The sequence below is a fragment of the Ostrea edulis genome, chromosome 8 (assembly GCF_947568905.1).
Source record: "Ostrea edulis chromosome 8, xbOstEdul1.1, whole genome shotgun sequence".
NCBI lineage: Eukaryota > Metazoa > Mollusca > Bivalvia > Ostreida > Ostreidae > Ostrea > Ostrea edulis.
In genome coordinates, this window is record NC_079171.1 from 18,473,904 (window position 1) to 18,496,248 (window position 22,345).

Sequence of the window (22,345 nt, forward strand, 5' to 3'; positions counted from 1 at the left end):
TAATTTATTCCCGTAGGGACCCGGGTCCTAAGTACCCCTTGCTTGTAGGATGAGACCGCAAAAACTGAGGCCCTGTGTCACAGCAGGTGTGGCACGATAAAGATCACTACCTGCTCAAAGGCCATAAGCGCTAAGCATAGGTCTAAATTTGTGGTATTTCATCTATAACTGGTGACGTCTCGATATGCGTGAAAAATTCTCGACAAGTAAAATCAAACAAACCACCAACATAAAAATTGGTCAGTTTGGTTGAAAAGGAGGGTAGAAGATTGATGACACATGTACTGGCAATACGAATTACAAAATTTTAATTTAAACTACTAAACAAATCAGAAAAAATACATACATTTCCTATCACTTAGATCACATACAATTTATATTAAAGGAACATTTTGTCATACACTTCAAATACAAAGTCAATGTTTTTGTCATTCATCTTTCCCTTGGGCACATCTTCACAGCTGAAAGAGAATGAAATAAAATTTTAATGAATGGAAAGCAGGTACATATGTAAGGTGTGGTCACACTATCCAAATTTTTCATTTGACTTGCCGATGTAGGTTCATGGTAAGTAGAGAAATGAAGTGTTCATACAATCTAAATTTTTATTCCATTCTTAGTCAACTTCTGGATTCTGCATGTGTCCTTTTGACTTTGATGGTTTTTTCTTTCCTTTTGTTGAATGGACAGTTAATTTGGAAAGTGGATAAGGAAAATCGAATAGGATGTCACAATGCAGATCACCATCTCTAGAAAATTGTTAGTGTATAAGTGTCATTTGCTGCTCGTGGCCCTAAGTCACTTTGGCCCATATCTAAAGATTTTCTCTATACTGTATATTTGCAAGTAAAACTTTTATCCCTATTTTGGCCCAAACCTACCTGATTTCACAGGTCCCATCTTACTCCTGGGGGCTATGATTTTAACAAACTTATATTTGCACCATATCAGGAAGATTTCATGTATTAATTTGTGTTTTCCTGGCCCAGTGATTCTTCAGAATATATTTTAAAAAATTCCCTATATATTTGCATGTAAAACTTTGATCCCCTATTATGGCTCCAACCTATCCCCGGGGGTCATAGTTTTAAAAAAAAATTGAATCTGCACCATTTTAGGAAGCTTTCAAGTAAATTTCAGCTCTTCTGGTCCAGTGGTTCTTGAGAAGATTTTTAAATGACCCCACCCGATTTTTGCATTTTTGTGATTATCTCCCCTTAAAAGGGGACATGGTCCTTCACTTGAACAAACTTTTAAAAGCCCTTCACCCAAGAATGTTTTTTGCCAAGTTTGGTTGAAATTGGCCAAGTGGTCCTTTGGAGAAGAAGTCGAAAATGTAAAAAGTTTACAGACGGCGGACAACAGGTGATCATTTAACGTAAAGTTAAAATCATGGTCCATGGGGGTAGCACGGGGTCACAATAGGGGATCAAAGTTTTCTATACAAATATTCAGGGAAAATCATTTAAAATATTCTGAAGTCCAATGGGCCAGAAAAGTTTAGATTTACATGAAAGCTTCCTGACAGTGCATATTCAAGTTTGTTAAAATCATGGCCCCTGTGGGTAGGATGAGGCCACAATAGGGGATCAAAGTTTTACATACAAATATATAGGGAACATCTTTAAAAAGCTAGCTTCTTAAGAACAATTGAACCAAAGATATTTATATTTACATGAAAGCTTCCTGAAATAGTGCAGATTCAAGTTTGTAAAAATCATGGCACCCAGGGGTAGGTTTGAGCAATAATTGTGATATGGGATCAAAGTTTTACATACGAATATATAAGGAACATCTTTAAATATGGGGAAAGGTGACTCAGGTCATCGATGTGGCCCATTGGCCTCTAGTTGTGATTATCTTCCCTTTGAATGGGGCATGGCCCTTCATATGAACATCCTAGAATCCCCTTCACCCATGGATAATTTGTATCAAGTTTGATTGAAATTGACCAAGTGGTTCGATCTGAAGAAAAAGATGAAAATGCGAAAAGTTTAAGGAAAGACAGACGACAGACAAAAGGTGATCAAAATAGCTCACTTGAGCTCTCAGCTTAGGTCAGGGATCAAAATTAGCAAGAAATACTCACAAAAAGCAAGTCATTTGAAAAATTGCGAATGAAAATAGTGGACGCTCAAAAATCATAGTAAGTGGTGAATTACAAAAGCCATGATTGTCTCATATCTGTTTCTTTTTACGGTGATGCTTAATTTGCTTTTCTTAAACTTGCACTCAGAATCATATAAATGTTTACATGAACGATCAATTTCAACAACCATTTTCATCCGTCTATTTCTTTAATATCTTATTTAGAAATTCAGAATCAAATAAATGCTTTAAAGGTCACAAAAACAGACACATGCCACATACTCTGTTCACTTACAGGGATGATTAAATTGAATTCCAAGTATGAGGTTTTTGTTATCTATTTATTCAATAATCGGAGTCTTATCAAACCTTTCTTTTTTGGTAGCCTTTTTAAAAAGAATACAATATAGCATCATTTGTTATTATTTACAGATCATCGGTAAACAACAAATCTGTTCTAGTGATACTGACGTCGAGTTGTTGTGATGACAAAAGAGTGCATTGCTGACTGCATGAGCGATTATCAAAAAATGTAGTTAATACAAGGCCAAAAATATTGAATTATCACATTAATTATATCACAATTATGCATTGGGTAGGTAATTAGATATATTAACACATACACCAGTGTTTGCAAATTGTTTGAGAATAAAGTGAACATAGGAAAGTGTTAGCTTGTGTTTATTCTGTATAGGTATGCAGAAAAAATTACTTCTGAGACTCATTTTACATTTGTAGTTTTCTCAAAAATCATATACAACAAGAGGTACTGTGAGCAATGCTCACTAAGAATACCCCCCGCTTACCCCAATTTCCCAAAGGGTGTTGTTAATAGGTATGAATTACCTCTTTCCTGAGAGTAAAAATATGGTATGCCTTTGTAGAAGAAAATGGAACATATAGTCCGAACACAAATCCATGGCATAAACCTTAAATTTTGACCTTGAGATCAAAGGTCAAGGTCATAAAGAGGTCATGAATGTACATGACACATAGTCTCATGGTGATAAACCCATGTCTTACGGTATGACTATGTCAAAACCCTATAATCAATTTTGAACTTAAGGTCAAAGTTCAAGGCCATATAGAGATCATGAAGGTACCCAACACATCGTCTCATGGTGATACACTCATGTGTCAAATATGGTATGCCTATGTCAAAGAACAAAGAAGCCATGGCCCTGACATGAATCCATTGTAAAAACCTTTAATTTTGACCTTGAGGTCAAGGTCATATGGAGGTCATGAAGGTACATGACACATCGTCTCATGGTGATACACTCATGTGTCAAATATGGTATGCCTATGTCAAAGAACAAAGAAGCTATGGCCCGGACACAAATCCATTGAAAAAACCCTTTAATTTTGACCTTGAGGTCAAAGGGTCAAGGTCATATAGAGGTCATGAAGGTACCTGACACATTGTCTCATGGTGATACACTCATGTGTCAAATATGGTATGCCTATGTCAAAGAACAAAGAAGTTATGGCCTGGACATGAACCCATTGTAAAAAAAACCTTTAATTTTGACCTTGAGGTCAAGGTCATATGAGGTCATGAAGGTACTTGACACATTGTCTCATGGTGATCCATCTGTGTGCCAAATATGGTATGCCTATGTCAAAGAACAAAGAAGTTATGGCCCAGACACAAATCCATTGTAAAAAACCTTTAATTTTGACCTTGAGATCAAGGGTCAAGGTCATATAGAGGTCATGAAGGTACTCGACACACCGTCTCATGGTGATCCACCTGTGTGCCAAATATGGTATGCCTAAGTCAAAGAAGTTAGGGCCGGGACACAAATCTGCACAGACAGACAGACAGACAGACAGAGTGATTCCTATATACCCCCCAGAACTTCGTTCGTGGGGTATAAAAAAGGAGTTAAAGGACTCGTGAAATTCTCATAGGATTGTTAAATTTTCATTGAAGTTGTTAATTAACCACAAGTCTAGGACTCATCTTGAAAATCCCTCGCTATAACCCCGATGTGGTATGAAATTGGAAACTTTGAATAAAAGGTAAAGATAACGAACAGTGATCAATCTCATAAATCCCATAAGCAATACAAAATAGATAGTTGGGCAAACACGGGCCCCTGGACACACCAGAGGTGGGATCAGGTGGCTAGGAGGAGTAAGTATCCCCTGTCAACCGGTCACACCCGCTGTAAGCCCTATATCTTGATCAGGTAAACAGAGCCATCCGTAGTCAAAATCAGTGTGCCACGAACGGTCTAACAGTCGGTATGAAACACGTCAGACAGCATTCAACCCAAAGATAAGTTGTATTTCCAAACTAGATCGTTGTAATGACCATAGAATTTGCGAAATGCTGACTCTAAACGAGACTGTCGAAACCCCTGTACCATCAACTTGCCTTGATTTAAAAACTGACCATACGCAGAACAAGCTCTTGTGTATCGAATCAGTTGAGAGATATAAACTCCATGTTCAGGTGATAATGGAATATTGTTAAATAAATATGGGTAGTTGACGATGGAGAAGCTGAAATCATCCCGTTTCTCGTAAAGTAGAGTTGTTAGTTTGCTATTGATATCTACTTTCAATAAAATATCAAAGTATGAAGCATGAATCTATACCTGCAGTGCATGTAGATGGTACAGTAGAAGATTAGAGGTGTGAGGGTCAAGAGACCCCAACATACCACCTTATGACCTACGTCATCGACTTGTCCAAACAATGTCTGTTGACCCATCAGGCTCATTAATCATGGAGAAATAAATCATTCATTCAGTAGTGGTGTTCCAATCATCAATCATAATAACAAGAGTACAGCAAACGGTACATAATACGCCCGTGTTTTTCTTAAGCCATAATTTGTAGAACTTTGCTTCAACTTGTAAATCTGCTCCTCTATTATATGTCCTGGCCATATCCAGAAAGGGACAAACAATTCTTCATCAATTGTTTCGAAACTGATCTAAACACCAAAATAGGAAATAGTGAGATCAAGGTCACAAGAAAGTTAAGGTCATAAGATAATGCCACAGTTGAATTGTATCTGGGTAAGAGTTTTCATAAAAGTATTGTCAATAGTTGCTTTGAAACTGAGTTAAACATCAAATATGGAAAAGTGAGGTCAAGGTCAAAGGAAAGATCAAGGTCGAAAAATATTGATGCAGTTGAATAGATGATACCAATATGTATCAGAATGTAAGGTTTGATGAAAATATATTGAATAGTTTCTTTGAAACTGAGTTAAACACAGAGCTAAACACAAAGTGTGACTAAAGGACGGAAGACGGGTGTGACAAACACTATAAAAACCATTAAAATCCATCCATTGTAATAGCGCTCCATCATTTTTCAGGAATAGAGAGTTTCAGACAACTTCTTACTAATGTTCTGTTGAGTTCAATATGATGTTTTTTTTAATGAACACGTCCTTCCTAATCTCCCTGGCCTCTGTCACACTTAACAAAATGTAAACCATAATTTCCATCTTAAAACCCAAGGGCACAGAAGAAAGTCGAACCCAAGACTTTTCACATGAAAGGCAGCAGCTCCATCCACTGAGCCACTGAGTGTGATGTCAAGTTTGGAAATATTAAACAACTGTTACAGATGTTTTATATGACAAAACTCAAAAACAGTATTATATATAATTCTGATATTTAATAATTTTTTGAAAGGATTTCCTAATACGAGTTACAATTATAGCTAGATTTAAATTGGGGCTGGATTTTTAAGTCAGTCAATGTCCTCGTTCCTCTCCATTCCTTAAAAGCAATGGAACTCGGCTCCACTTCAGGGACTTGGCTCCACTACTTTTAAGGAATGGAGAGGTACTTAGACATTAACTTATACATACACACTGAAAATGTTGCCCTGTCGACCGGTCACACCCACCGTGAGCCCTATATCTTGATCAGGTAAACGGATAACATATGAAACAAGAGGCCCACAGGCCTTATCGGTCACCTGAGTACTAGTGAAAAAGTATCACTACTCCAAAGGGCTATGAAATCTAGAAAAAAAAAATTACTGTTTCGAATATCTAAGCTAAATTCTAATGTTCAGCAACAGTATAAAACAAGATGTGTAAAATTACCATTTTTTGTACATCCTTTTCTGCTATTCCTATGTATGCATGCATTTATATTTTATACAGTATCAGCAAACTTACTTTAGTTTTTCTTACACATGTGCAGTTGTAGAGAAGAAGATTTTTGAAAATTGGTCAATTTTGGGAAGTTTTTGCCCCACCCCTAAGGCCCCAGGGGTGCAGGAATCATGAAATTTACAATTAATGTTCCCCTTGTTTCAAATATGTTTCCTACTAAGTTTGAAAAGAATTGGAATGATAGTTATCAAGAAGAAATTAAAAATGTCTATTGTTCACACATTTAATAACTGACCATTTTGGCCCCACCCTGATACCAAAACCCCTACCCCTGGGATCATCATATTTACAATTTTGGTAAAGGACAACCTGTTCTTTCTAAATATCCATTTAGTTTCAATTTAGTGTCAATAACACTAAAGAAGATGTCATTTAAGTGTTTTACACGAACATTATATACCAAGTTTGGCCCCACCCTGGGGTCAGAACCCCTAACCCAGGGACCATGAAAGCTACAAGTTTGGTAGAGGTTTTCCTGCTCTACATCACTATGTATTTAGTTTTTCTTACATGTGTGTGGTTGTAGAGAAGAAGATGTTTGAAAATTGGTCAATTTTGGGCAGTTTTTACCCCGCCCCTAGGGCCCCAGGGGTGCTGGAGTCCTGAAATTTACAATTTATGTCTCCCTTGTCAAAAACATGCTTCATGCTAAATATGAAAAGAATTGGATTGGTAGTTATCAAGAAGAAGTTAGAAATGTTCAATTGTTAACGCACAACAACGGACAACAACCAATTGCAATAGGTCAGGCCATCATTAAATTTTTGTTTGTTTGATGTACTCCGACCCACATTTTTCAAGTCGGGTAGGTAGGTCAGTATGTTGTTTTTTTTAATGTCATTAAAATAAGATTTACAAATTTACTGATGTTTTCATTAAACACATAACGCTGCCAGACAGAATAGAGTTTAGAACATTTGTACACATTGTATATAATACACGTAAATCTTCCAATGTCTCCTGAAATTTTCTCAGGACGTTTTGTATTCGTCACGGATGAGGACCTCTCAAGTTGTTAATAAATAAACACCCCTTTTTATTACCTCCGATCGATTCTTCTATTTGTGGTTTGACATTCGTAATAGTAATCACTTAAACACTTTAATGTGATCCATGAATATCCAAGTGAATTACATGATGACGGCAATTTACAATCAGTTTTAATATTGCCCAATATAATTTTAAAGCTGACTTCCCCGCATCATTCAATTTGTTGTGACGATCATGTTCCATTCGTGTGTCTCAGTTTAAGAGCAAAGTAAAAGTGCCTTTCACCTCTTAAATCATCATAACATTTAAATAATCCCATATCAAAATTTTATGCGTGCTTTTTCAGAAATATATATAGACCTGCAGACTTGTGGTCCACCATAATTTTGGTGTGCTATCTCACGTAATTTTTGATTTAAGTAACACGGCTTTCAAACTTTTGTACACAAATACGATCAGGCCTCGATGGGGGAGTTCGTAGCTCCTTGCTCCATCTTGTTGGTAGATAATGTGGTAATTTGGAGCAGGGATGCGGTATATTTGATCGTTCATATAGAAAAGTGTTTGAAAAGTTCCCGGATTAACAAATGGCCATTATCAAAGTGAAATTAGAACCGAAAGACGCCCAAAGAACATTTTGATACAGTGTAACAAAAATTCTGTAAAACAACAAGTCCAAAAAAAAAAAGGCATCAACTTTAAAACTAATTCGAAGAATGTCTACTTTCCAGGGAGCAAAAAAAATTTTTTAAATTTCGAAGTGTGGAAAAAACGATTGGGTCGGAGAAAATTTCACGGGTCGGTAGGAGTACATCAAACAAATCAATTCTTATTTTAAAGGTCAAGTACGGTGATTTTCCTAAAACTTGAGTTTTATACAGAAAAATGTCTGTCGTACACTTATGGATTAATTTCCATGGCAATTTTGATAAAAATCACTTAGCGTGAATTACACGGCGCTATCAAACTTTTACCTGAGCGATCGATAAATGTGTTGTGACGTGAGTTATCGTTCGTAGCTTATGACGTCATCTGAGAAAACTTTCGACTGCATTGATAGGGTTTTATAGTGTTTACATAGAAAAGTCCTGTATTTATGGTACAATGCGCTGCTTTGAACTGCAATGTGAAATCGGGACAGGGATTAAGTATATTTCTTTTCCCAAAAGATACTAAATTTCGAAGAATTTGGATACTGAAACTGAAAAGAGACACTGAGATTTGTGACAAGCCACGAGGATCAGTGAGTGACACTTTAATTAATGAGGATCAGGTTTCCATCATCCTGTTTGACTCCAAACAAAGTGCAAAGTGATGATTAACTGGACATCCTGCAAAACAAGTGGAGGGATGTATTTTAATTATATAAAAAGTTCAACCCAAAAAGGGGGGATGCACGCAATCCACCCCTCTCTACATCCACCACTGAATGCTTTAATGCGACATTGTATTCAATGGGTTTGCGACTGCACATAAAAATTAATGTCACCCATTACCTAGTTCGAATTGATTTTATTTCTTTTATTAAATGAAATATCTTTCGAATAGTGTCGTACTCATACTATATTTATAAGGGACTCATCGTCATCATTTCATTTCTTCACTATATATATATATTGAAAAAATAAAATATAGTAAAAATGGAAATGAATTTAATTTTAAAAACCTATTTTGATAAAACCTTATTTATTGCGAGGTCAGTCCAATTTCCAAAGCTTTTTTTTTCAAGTTCATTATGAAAACAAGTACAAGTTTTTCCTTTCTTTTTTTCTTTTGTCTTTTGTTGTTCTTTTTTCAAAAAGGCATTTTTCAGTTAAATATATATCTAGCTAAACACATTATAATTTGAATCTGATCAATATCATACAAATAAATCCCATAATAAAAAAAATACAAACATGAGAGTCAATCTAGTTAAATACGCTCACAATCGCTACAATAGAGTATACGGCGAGTATCTATGGTCTGATTTTGATTAGCCTCGATTGTGTAAAATACAAAGGTTATCTTTTGATAGAACATTTTTTCCAATATTATTCCCAATTTTCTATGGACTGGCCCGGTAAATAATTTCTAAATGAGATTCCAATGAGATATTTGTTGAACATATAAATGTATATATCATATAAATATTACTATCTGATGGTTTCGAAACGGGTGTAGGTACAAACATTATAAAGGTTGAATCCCTAAACTCAAGTGTATCTACGGTATTTCATCGTCACTATCCACGGTGTTGCTAAAACTGCAATTTCTCACAGAAATTAAAACGATGATATACAGGCGTAAACAACTACAATTGTCTCAGATGACGTCATAAGAAAGGGTGACAATCCCTTCATTCGTTTCTATAAACAACGATTTTGGAATAGGTATTTTGCGCATTTACCTGGATTTAAAAAAAAAAATAAACACATCAATAAACTTTTCAAAACGGATTTTAATGAATTATAAACTTTATTTTCAAATCTATTTTTATTACACTTGACCTTTAAGCCTCACCTGAGGTTACTCAAGTGACCTAAAAAGAGCAATGATTTATTAGTTTTATTTTAGCTTGTAGGTTTTATATCCACAGCTAAAATTTGCCTGTGGTAGAAAAAGTTAATTTCGATCCCTATTAGGTGAACTAAAAACAATATGCCCCACCCCCTTTTCCAGAATTTCATCAGCGATCAAGCAACAAGTATATGTACATGCATCAAAGTATTCTGTACATACTTGTCAATCTTTTTGAACACGTTCTGGTTGAACTCTGGAAGGAATGTATCACAGTCAAACTCTGCCAGGACACGGGTGAGGTAGATCCTGCAGGCAAAGTCAGACTCCAGAGCCGCCTACAACATGTAACTAAATATGTATAAATCCGCCAGGAGACGGGTGAGGTAGATCCTGTAGGGAAAGTCAGACTCCAGAGCCACCTACATGTAACTAGGCAAATGCACAAATTTAAGTTCACAGGGTAGATTGTTCAACTTTCTGTTGTTAATTACTTCAATAATGTATTGATGAAATTAACAAAGCATATAAACATGAGGCTCATGGGCAACATCACTCATCTGAGTCTTTTTGGCCCTGTCGTTATTCAGCTCTTGTGATTTTTTAAAAGATTTTTTTTGTCAATCTTTATTCCCATGAAAAATGTTGACCTCATATTATGGCCTCTACATAGCCCCAAAGGATAACAACATAAGTGAAAATGAATGAGCTTTACTAATTACCTTATATACTGAACTTCCTCCGATGATGTGCACTCCCTCCACTTTATCTGCCAAGACACCATTACCAGTTACCATGGTTATAGCCTCATCCAAACTTTTGGCCACATACACTCCATCAAATGGACTACATCAAAATAAAGAGCAAATCTTGAATTAGCACATACATGCCAAGGAGGCTTCGCTACTGATTAATAAACAAGAGGTCCATAGTGTTACATCTGATTAATAATAAATAAGAGGTCCATAGTGTTAGATCTGATTAATAATAAACAAGAGGTACATAGTATTAGATCTGATTAATAAAGAAGAGGTCCATAGTGTTAAATCTGATTAATAATAAACAAGAGGTCCATAGTGTTAGATCTAATTAATAATAAACAAGAGGTCCATAGTGTTAGATCTGATTAATAATAAACAAGAGGTCCATAGTATTAGATCTGATTAATAATAAACAGGAGGTCCATAGTATTAGATCTGATTAATAATAAACAAGAGGTCCATAGTGTTAGATCTGATTAATAAACAAGAGGTCCATAGTGTTAAATCTGATTAATAATAAACAAGAGGTACATAGTATTAGATCTGATTAATAAAGAAGAGGTCCATAGTGTTAAATCTGATTAATAATAAACAAGAGGTCCATAGTGTTAGATCTAATTAATAATAAACAAGAGGTACATAGTGTTAGATCTGATTAATAATAAACAAGAGGTCCATAGTATTAGATCTGATTAATAATAAACAGGAGGTCCATAGTATTAGATCTGATTAATAATAAACAAGAGGTCCATAGTGTTAGATCTAATTAATAATAAACAAGAGGTCCATAGTGTTAGATCTGATTAATAATAAACAAGAGGTCCATAGTGTTAGATCTGATTAATAAACAAGAGGTACATAGTATTAGATCTGATTAATAAAGAAGAGGTCCATAGTGTTAAATCTGATTAATAAACAAAAGGTCCATAGTGTTAAATCTGATTAATAAACAAGAGGTCCATAGCGTTAGATCTTATTAATAAACAAGAGGTTTTACGTTGACTCGTATGTTTCAGACTAAGTAAATTACCATGTCAGCGGTCCATTTTTCAGCAAGTGAATTGGGAATTTTTAGTCTCAAAATTGGGAAAAATCAACGTTTTTTGGCATTGGAAATGGCACTGTTTATCGGTACCAATTATAAAAGGGGAAAAAAACACTGCATAAATAGCAGAATAAATCCAATGAAACCTGAGTGTTCATAGAATCAACCATTATACATCAACACCTTCTCCTAATTGCTAAATATGGCAATCAAAAACCAACTTTACATGAGTTTGAAGAGGAAACATGGAATGATGTGCTTCATGACGTTTTGGTATCGGGCTTTGTTAATGGTCATGGGGATTTCATACTAAATAAAATTCTGCTGGCTAAAATTTTTTTTTTAACCTACCTACCGACCCTCCTCTGAAATTTAGGGTCAGAAGAGGGGAAGAAACATATTTTTAAACATGGCCCAATGGTAACAATATCGAGTGAATCATAGAATAATTTCCTATTTTTTAAAAAGGATTAAGATATCAGACAATGATCTATGCACTTTTTGTTTAGAAAAGAGAGAATCATTGGAACACACTATGCATGATTGTGAAAAAGTCAGCATTTAAATTTCTAAAGAAATGCGCAACGTTGGTTTAATGAAACCTTTTTATTTTATATTATACTTTTATCCTTGGATGTTCAGAAATTAAAATGGTAAACTTTGTAAATTACCATTTGAAACATTATGATATAATATACTTAACCAAATGTAAAGGAAATTGTCTGTCATTGAATAAATCTAAAGCCATCTGGACTAATGTTTACAAAGTAGAAAAACAAATTGCATGGAAAAACAATTGTATAGATCAGTTTGGAAAGAAATTGAAATTATTTGAAACATATAAACTCAAGTATACCACAAACTATGTTACTATGTCCAAAGGACATGAATGCCCCACTTAATGTGACATTGGTAATGCAATAAAGAGGCCCATGAGCCACATTGCTCGCCTGAGTCATCTTGGCCCATATTTAAAGAGTTTATCTATACTAGCGGAAAAAAGAAACTGTACATTATAAAATTTAGTGTAATTTTTCTATATTTATTGTTTATATTTATAAAATCTAAACAATCAATAAAGGTGATGTTTTTGAACAATATCGGATAGTACCTGACTCAGATGCACGGACTTTTTCATGGTTAGTGAACACATGTTGTTTATTGAAGTGTTCGTACGCACGAGTTTTACTGACCAATACTGTTTGGAGTAAGAAGTGTAAAAGGTTTGTTTGGACACTATTCGTTAAGGAAAGCACTTTAGTTTTGACAAAATTTACCCTTCTGTCATGCCACGACTCAGCAAAAACCAACGTAATTGTGCTGTTGGGATGCTTTAAGCTGGAATGGCACAAAATATCATAACAAGACACTTTGGAGTTCATCGGAACACCATTCAGTCATTATGGAGACATTTCCAACAATCTGGTAACACTTGGGATCAACCATGTTCTGTGACGTCATGTCGACAGGACAACCACATTAGACTTGTGCACCTGAGAAATCGTTTCCAGACAGCAAGTTTGACTGCTCGTAGCATTCCTGGACTTCGACCAATCAGTTCAAGAACTGTGCGTAATCGTCTGCGCGAGCACAACATTAGACCAAGACGTCTAGCGGTGCGTCCAATACTGCTTCAACGTCATCGTATTGCTAGACTAGCGTGGTGCAGATGATATCTGCGATGCAAAATACAGGACTGTGCCAATATTCTGTTCACTGATAAATCCAGATTTCATTTGGATAGCAGTGACGGCTGTTGTAGAGTGTATCGTCGCATTGGGGAGGGGTACCAGGATGCTTGTGCTGTGCAACATCGACAATTCGGTGGAGGTAGCGTTACGGTGTGGGGTGGAATAACACCACGCGGAAGGACCCCTCTACAAATTGTCAATGGAAATCTCACTGGCGTACGCTATCGAGATGAAATTATTCAGCGCCATGTGATACCCTTCATATAGAGACAGCATCATCACATCACTCTGCAACAAGACAACGCAAGGCCACATGTTACACGTGTAGTCAGGGACTTTTTTGTTCAACAGAATGTCGATGTCTTGCCTTGGCCAGCTGTTTCCCCCAATTTATCGTCGATCGAGCACGTCTGGGATGAAATGGAACGATGTCTACACCGTTTACCAAATCAACCAGTGACATTGGCTGATTTAGGCCAGGCTTTAACCAACATCTGGAACAACATCCCTCAAGCATTTCTGAACATTTTAGTAGCATCAATGAGGCGCCATTATCAAGCATGCGTGAATGCAAATGATGGTCACACGCGTTATTAACTTTGTTAATTCAAGTTCGAATACCAGTGTCTTTCGAGTTTGCTGAAATTGACGTTATTCGACATTAACATTAATGGATTATGAAATGTTGTAACGAATACATTTGTTAACAGTATTACAAAAAATAAAATTTGTTCATTGTTATTTTTTATTATTTTTTCATATAATTATTAAATAATGCATAGTTTCTTTTTTCCACTAGTCTATATATTTGCATGCAAATCTTTGATCCCCTATTGTGGCTACACCCTACTCCCGGGGGCCATGATTTTTACAAACTTGAATCTGCACTATGTCATGAAGCTTTCATGTAAATTTATACTTTCTTGGCCCAGTGGTTCTTCAAAGATTTATCTTATATATTTGCATGTAAAATTATGATCCCCTGTTGTGACCCCAACCTACCCCTGGGAGTCATGGTTTTACCAAACTTGAATCTTCACTGTCAGAACTGCCATGTAAATTTCAGCTCTTCTGGCCCAGTGATTCTTGAGAAGAAGATTTTTAAAATGACCCCACCCTATTTTTGTGATTATCTCCACTTTGAAGGGGGTGTGGCCCTTCATTTGAACAAGAGATGTTTGTAAAACACATATGCCCCCCCCCCCCCCCCCCCCCCCCCCCCCCCCCCCCCGGTGCAAAACTGAAAAGGGTTATACACACATCATTTAATTGATAATATCATCAATTCAAAATATTGAGCAGACAATTTCTTCCAATGCCAAAAGTGGATTGACCATGTGACCTCAAAATCAACAAGAGGTACTGTGAGCAATGCTCACTAAGAATACCCCCCGCTTACCCCAATCTCCCAAAGGGTGTTGGTAATAGGTATAAACTACCTCTTTTCTGAGTGTAAAAAACAAATGGCATGACAAACAGAACCATATTGCTACTTCGATGTCCAGTGCGCGTGACCTTTGACCTTTTGACCCCAAAACCGATAGGGAACATCTTCATCCCATGGGTAGTCCATATGTATGATATGGTGACTGTAGGTGGAAAGGATAACGCTTTAGAGCCCGGAAACCATATTGCTACTTCGATGTCCAGTGCGCTTGACCTTTGACCTTTTGACCCCAAAATCGATAGGGAACATCTTCATCCCATGGGTAGTCCATATATATGATATGGTGACGGTATGTGGAAAGGATAATGCTTTAGAGTCCGGAAACCATTGCATCTACAGACGGACGGACGGACGGACGGACAGACAGACGGACAACCTGATTCCAGTATACCCCCCCACAACTTGTTGCGGGGGATATAATAAGGGTCATCTACTCGTTATGCTGTACCAGTGTACCAAGTATGGTGTCAATCAAGCAAATAATTCTTAAAATATAGGAGACAATATATTACTATGTCCAGTTCAACCACTGACCTTTGACCATGTGACCTCAAAATCAACAGGGGTCATCTTCCCCTGAGGATGTAACAGTGTACTAAGTTTGATGTCTGTCAAGCATAGGGTTCTCAAGACATTGAGTGGACAGTATATTACTATGTCCAGTTTGACCCATGACCTTTGAGCATGTGACCTCAAAATCAATAGGGGTCATCTTCTTCTGAAGATGTACCAGTGTACCAAGTTTGATGTCTGTCAAGCAAAGGGTTCTCAAGATATTGAGCGGACAGTATATTCCTATGTCCAGTTTGACCCTTGACCTTTGAGCATGTGACCTCAAAATCAATAGGGGTCATCTTCTTCTGAAGATGTGCCAGTGTAATACGTTTGATGTCTGTCAACCCCTAAGGGTGCTGGAGTCCTGAAATCTACAATTTATGTCCCCCTTGTCCCAAAGATGCTTCATGCTCAGGTGACCGAAAAACTGTTTTTGAAAGCCTGGTTTATATTCATACAGTTTGTGTTTATAATAGTGAGTCAGCTGTGGCAGTAAATTCTGTGATTATTTTTTGCAATGGTTCGAGTCCACCTATTGGTATACATATTGGTATTGATGTATCCCCATGTTGTGTAAATTCAAATTTGGGCAACAATATTAGGTCAAACTTTTTCAGGAAGAAAAAGATTGAAAAACAAAAATCCTTTAAAACTCACAACAGCTGAATAGCTACAGGGCAAGGTGTCTCAGGTGAGCCCACAGGCCTTTCATTTAATATAGATAATGATATTTAACCGAAATACTGAACAGAAATTTTATGCATTATATCGATATATCGAAATGTACCGGTATACGCCTGTCCAGCGATATACGATACGGTGCTTCGACGATACGATATAATATCGGGTTAAAAATAGCCCTTTTAATAGTCGGGATCGAAGTTCGTAATTTAAAAATGGCTTCTAACAGGAACATGAATCCTCAGACTTTAATACCCGCTTTTACATTGTGACATCAGTGATTCCTCGGACTTTAATCCCGCTTTTACATTGTGACACATCGGAGATTCCTCAGACTTTAATCCCCGCTTTTACATTGTGACACATCGGAGATTCCTCAGACTTTAATCCCCGCTTTTACATTGTGACACATCGGAGATTCCTCAGACTTTACTAGTAATCCCTGTTTTCACATTGTGACACAACGGAGATTTCTCAGACTTTAATCCCTGCGTTTACATTGTGACACATCAGAGATGCCTCAGACTTTAATCCTCGCTTTTACATTGTGACATTGGAGTTTCCTCAGACTTTAATTGTCATTGTTTGTTTTGTTATGAAATAAAATATATTAAACCACTTCATTTATTTAATTTTTGATATTTTACTTCAGAAAATGCTTAACTACATTGAAAATCCAATATATCGGATATCGCATCAGAAAATATTGTATCGTATCGGAAAATCTTGAGCAATACACACCCCTAGCATCAATGCATGTTGATGCAGATTTCAATTCAATTTTCCAAGTCTACCATGATCATTTGTAAAAATACCCAAGTCCTTTCCTAACTTAAATAACACTTACTCAATAGTTGTACTTAGGATGATGTTGATCCTGTTTGCCAGTGGTCGAAATTTTTCAGGGATTGACAACCAGGTTTTCCTGCCCATCACTACAGCATTCTGTTTACCTAAAATCATAAATTCTAATTTAAAAGATCCATAAACTCCCAGACTGAGACACTCAAATACTCTGGCTTGGATTTTTCAAAGAAAAAAAATTCAAACTTATTGAGTTTTCTTTTATTTGACCAGTCAAAATTTGAGCAAAATCTCAGACTTAGGTTTTGGCTCGAGTTTCTTTCAAGATATCTGGCTCATATCATGTATCGACAGCACATTCAGTCAGAAACATTTCATGGCAATAAAATTTGCATTGTTAACTGCAAATTTTCTTTCTATTTCATGAAACCAATACCCATGTGAACTTGTGGGTGAAGTCTCATGATTCAATAGGTATGTGCAGTGAAATGAATTAGAGATGATTCTAAAATACTATATATACATTGTAATATTATAATGTATGTACTACATCTTCATTACTGTGCTACAACCTATATATTCAAACTTTATGTGGGAAAATAAGTATCTCATGATCCACAAAGCTCATCTGAGCCACAATACACAAACAGAAATCTTTCTGGAACACTAATAATGATTCAATCGGTTGAATTATTGCTCTCTTCAATTGAATTCTAGTGCACATCAATTCAATTAATCTGTGCAATACATGTACCGGTAGTTGAATTATCGTTCTCTTCAATTGAATTAATGATATCAATAATTGATGTGCACAATAATTCTTTTAGAGAGAGCAACTAACAGAGTATTATTGAAGTATGGAATTATAATTAGAGATACATGTACCTTCAATTTAACATGTCTACAATTGAATTAATGATCTCTTTAATTGAATTGTTGCTCTTTATAAGAATTTATATGCACATCAATTTCTTATACAGAAGTGTAGTAAAAATAAAAATGTCTACAACTGAATAAAAGAGATCACCAAATCATCTAGATACAAAGCTCCAAAGTAAATTTTGCAAGCAATAATTCCACCACATTGATGTGTGCATTAACTCAATTCATGAGAGCAATAACTGAAAGGTGACGATAATGAACATTGAGTGATTAATCTCATAACTCCTAAAAGCAATACAAAGTAGATAGTTGGGCAAACACGGACCCCTGGATATACCACAGGTGGGATCAGGTGTCTAGGAGGAATAAGCATCCCCTGTCGACCAGTCACACCTGTCATGAGCCCTATATCCTGATCAGGTAAACAGAGTTATCAGTAGTCAAAATCAGTGTGCCAAGAACGGCCTAACAATCGGTATGAAACATGTCAGACAGCATTTGACCCAATGATAGGTTGTATTGATGAACTAGATCGTTATGACGACCATATAATTTGCAAAATGCTGACTTCAATCGAGACTGTTGAAACTCCTGTACCATCAACTTGTTTGTCAGTAGCTTGCCTCGATTTAAAAACAGACCATACGCAGAACAAGCTCTAGCGTATATAATCAGTTGAGAGATATAAACACCATATGCAGGTGATAATGGAATATTGCTACATTAATATGGGAATTAAGTCCATATTATAATGCTCTCGTCAATTGAATTAATGTGTGCATCAAATCAATTATTGCTCTCATCAATTCTATGTGATAATCAAATCGATTATTGTGTGCAATGATTGAATTGATGATATCTTCAAATCATTGAAGAATAGATCTTCATGCATTTTAATTTGGTGTGGTCCTGTCATGGTGTGAATGTACTTCAGTAGATATACTTCTGTACATGCAGTTTATTTGACAGTTCTGTATGTCTAAACATCTCTTTTATAATTACTGTACATACCATTATCTTTTGTCTGTGTGGTGATTTTCTTGAAAAATTCCATATCCTTCCTGAAAAAACAATTCAAAATTCCTTATTCAGCAAAATATTTAGCCATGAATTACAAAACTCGAATCTTACTGAGATACTTTGATCATGCTGCTCATAACACTTCTGTGCAATATTACATATCCCCCTACTTGGCATGCTGTCTAAACCTTATCATGTTTTGTTGTTTTATATCTTTTTTCTCCAGGTTTTCAAATCCGGTTTCAAATTCAACTCCATGACACCAGTTCAATAATTATACAGTGCAGCGCTCCAAGTCACATTTGCTAATCAGGTCGCTAAATGGCGACCTAAAAATATTTCTGGACATTTTAAAATTTCTAGTCACCATTTACAAAATTTCTACTCTCCATCGTAGAAGATTTTGTAAATAAGACTTTTTTAAAATTTGAATATCTTTTAATAAAACAAGAGGCACATGGGCCTAGAATCGCTTTTCTGATACATTGTAGAACAGGCAAAAATTCTCACTAACCAAGATTCATCAATTAACAAAGTTTGATGATGTTAATTAAGTCAAATAGTACCTGAAAATTTAAATGTAACTGTTCAAAAGTAGGTCACAGTGACCTACTTTTGGTCGACACACTGAAGACTCATGATGCATCAACTGACAAGTCAAATAGTATTCAAATATAGCCGTCAAATTCCAAAAGAAGACCACAGTGACCTACTTTTTGGTTGACACACTTCAAAGACTCAAGATGCATCAACTGACAAAGTTTGATAATTATCTGAAATATTCAGATATAAACGTCAAATTCCAAAAGTAGGTCACAGTGACCTACTTTTTGGTCGACACACTCTGAAGACTCAAGACCCATCAACTGACAAAGTTTGATGATTGTAAGTCAAATAGTATCTGAAATATTCAAATATAGACGTCAAAATCCAAAAGTAGGTCACGGTGACCTACTTTTTTGTCAACAAACTATGAAGACTCAAGATGCATCAACTGACAAAGTTTGATGATCCTAGCTTTCATAGTGTCCAAAATATGCATCTAAAATTGAAAATGTGAAATTTGAATGTCTGCAAAATTCAAAAAGTGGGTCACTGTGACCTACTTTTTTTAACAAATATGTTTCGAGGCCTCTAGATGCATCAACTTACAAGGTTTGATGATTCTAAACCTCTCGGTATCTGAAATAACAACCTAAAATGTATTCATAAATGATTAGCCATAAATTCAGAAAGTAGGTCATGGTGACATACTTTTCACATGACGCAGTTCAAAGTCCCATGATCCATCAACTGACAACCTTTGATGATCATAGGCTCAAAAGTGTCCAAGATATGCATCAAAATCCATTTAATAATAATTACCTGTGAAATTGAAAAGTAGGTCACCATGACCTACTTTTGAGACAACATGATATAAGGTCCTAAGATGCATCAACTGACAAAATTTGATGATCCTAGTCCTTATATTAAGCAAAATATCAAAGTTGTCTTGAATAATTTTTTATCTACAACCTATCCTTATCCTTATGCATAATTTTGGTGATAATTTGCCAAGTGGTTCTTGAGAAGAAGATTTTTTTAGCAACCACTACTTTTGTTTGCATTTTCCTAATTATCTCCCCTTGTTAAAGGGTCACAACCGTAGTTTTAGTACAAATGAAAGCCCTTGGGCCAAGGATTGTCTGTGACAAATTTGACAAAAATTGGCCAAGGGGTTCTTGGGATATAGCCTTTTTTCCAAAAAGTTGACGCACACCGCACGCCAGACATATGGCCATGTGATTAGCTCTTTGAGCCTTCTGACCTAACAACCCTATTTTTTTTTCAGTAGGTTACCATAAACATACTTTTTTTTTGGCCTTATGCGAATAAGAGCTTCTACTGTTGTTGGATCTAGACAACTACAAGTATCACTCTTAATTCTGTTGACAGTGCTTAATGTCCTCTGACACTGTGTGCTGCTGACAGGAATTACAATTAGGATTTGGAACAAATGCAACACAACCTACAGTAAAATACATAATGTAGATTCATTTCAGATCTGATACTGACCTCAAATTCATGCTAAAGCCACAGAACAACTTGTCATCAAACTCGAACATTGAAGAATAGTATGTATACTAAAGTCTTTAGAAGACCCCATTGGACAGTGATTCTATCACATATTTTGATACTGTTACATCATCCTTTCAAGCTGAACTTTCTCCATTCAATTCTTGAATTTTTTCGTTACTATGCTGAGGTTTCTGCTTTTTACTAATATATCCAAAGTGCTCATTTTCTTGCCATCTTGATTGCTTTCAAACGTTGTTTTTATTGAGACTGAAAAGTACCTATTTAAACCTCTGATCCCAATTATAAAATTGTACTGGATGTCCAAATTTTATCCATTTGCAAAATTGCGACTTATTTATTATAATTTCTAGTCACAAAACCAATTCGCAACTTGGAGCGTTGTGGTGTTCATTGTACTTTAAAAATATCTTTTAAAATCCACTCATTTAAACTTGGCTCAGCCTTTTGTCTAAACCTTATCTTTCTTCTTTTTTTTTAATCCGATTCCAAATTCCACTCCATGACTCCAGTTCACAAATTACACGTTGCCCATATTGCTGGAAAGATTTCTATAAATAGGCCTATCCACTCGTTTAAATTTGTTGTGGACCGAAAAAAGGAACCTGCATCGACCAATATTAATGACATGAATTGAAAGACACGAAAATAATCTAAATGTTAATATTTTGTTCGAGGTGTAATATAGAGGCCTATATCATGAGATGCCGTGGTTTGCAGAAAAGCAATTTACGTTCATAACACAGAAACAATACTAGGCCTAGGTCTTGGTTACAAATACAACTTAAAAATATTTCACATATATTGCATACATGTAATTAAAAGCATAGGCAAACTACTGTAAATATTATATAATAGGCTACCTTTCCGTATTCTCTGTGCTGATATTACAGTTCATGCCTGACATCTAAAGGCCTATGCAATATTGTAATTACTCTATGCTGCTAACGGTTATGGCTTGTAAGTGGTTTGTATATCTTACTTTAATCTCCATGGCAACTGTCCATCTTTCCCGATTCCCCCGTTGTTACATACAGCAACAACCAAGTTTAGTTTCGGCGATCGCTTTGTTGACATTTTTTTGGCGCTTTAATTTGGTGGGCGGTAAATCTAGTACTGCCGATTCCCGACGGTCCCGGATTGCGATGTTTTATAGATAATATTAAAACCGGCGAACAAAATAACTTCATACTTCTTGGGAACAATCTTTATGTCCAAATTGATTCACACAATTGAAAAAACCCAATAATAATAAGTATAAATTCTTAAACTTGAAATGTCGCCTACTCAAAAGCGGTAAATCTACAGGGCCGTAAGTAGGGTTCTAAATCAGGGGAGGCAGGGGATTGGGGGCCGCCGATTGACTTTACGACTGAAAATGACACTTTTTAAATCCCAATTTATCATGTTTGTGTTTCATTTGTACTATGTAAAGAATCGTAATATGGTGTCAAAGACAAAGGTGCTTGTCTTCATTTTAAACATATATCCTATAATATAACATTTATATAATTTTATTTTCTTTTTTGCCAAAAAATCAGACGAGGCAGTTGCCTCGTCTGCCTCATCGGCAGTTACGGCCCTGATCTAGTATAAGCTCCGGTCAGCTCAGTATATTCCGTAACGCTACAATTCCGAAAGTAGTCCCGGAGAATT

The 22,345-nt window shown here is 35.9% G+C and overlaps 1 protein-coding gene across 4 annotated transcripts; it reads right to left on the reverse strand.

Annotated features, from left to right (window-relative positions):
• Positions 1-291: 291 nt before the first annotated feature.
• LOC125661925 (dihydrofolate reductase-like) lies at positions 292-21,807 on the reverse strand. 4 transcript variants are annotated; one of them, XR_007365182.2, is made up of 7 exons: positions 21,672-21,788; positions 18,605-18,654; positions 16,755-16,860; positions 10,450-10,573; positions 9,950-10,065; positions 553-749; positions 292-461 (listed from the first exon to the last, which is right to left on the reverse strand). XR_007365182.2 is itself a non-coding variant. In XM_048894089.2 (7 exons), exons 1-6 carry the CDS (start codon positions 21,764-21,766, stop codon positions 617-619), a joined length of 624 nt encoding a protein of 207 aa, XP_048750046.2. In that variant the 5' UTR covers positions 21,767-21,788; the 3' UTR covers positions 292-461; positions 595-616. The 4 variants fall into 4 exon arrangements, 2 of the variants coding, with proteins under 2 accessions (XP_048750046.2, XP_048750047.2); XR_007365183.2 differs by lacking the exon at positions 553-749 and adding an exon at positions 1,779-1,965; XM_048894089.2 differs by having other exon boundaries at positions 595-749.
• Between the last annotated feature and the right edge of the window lie 538 nt (positions 21,808-22,345).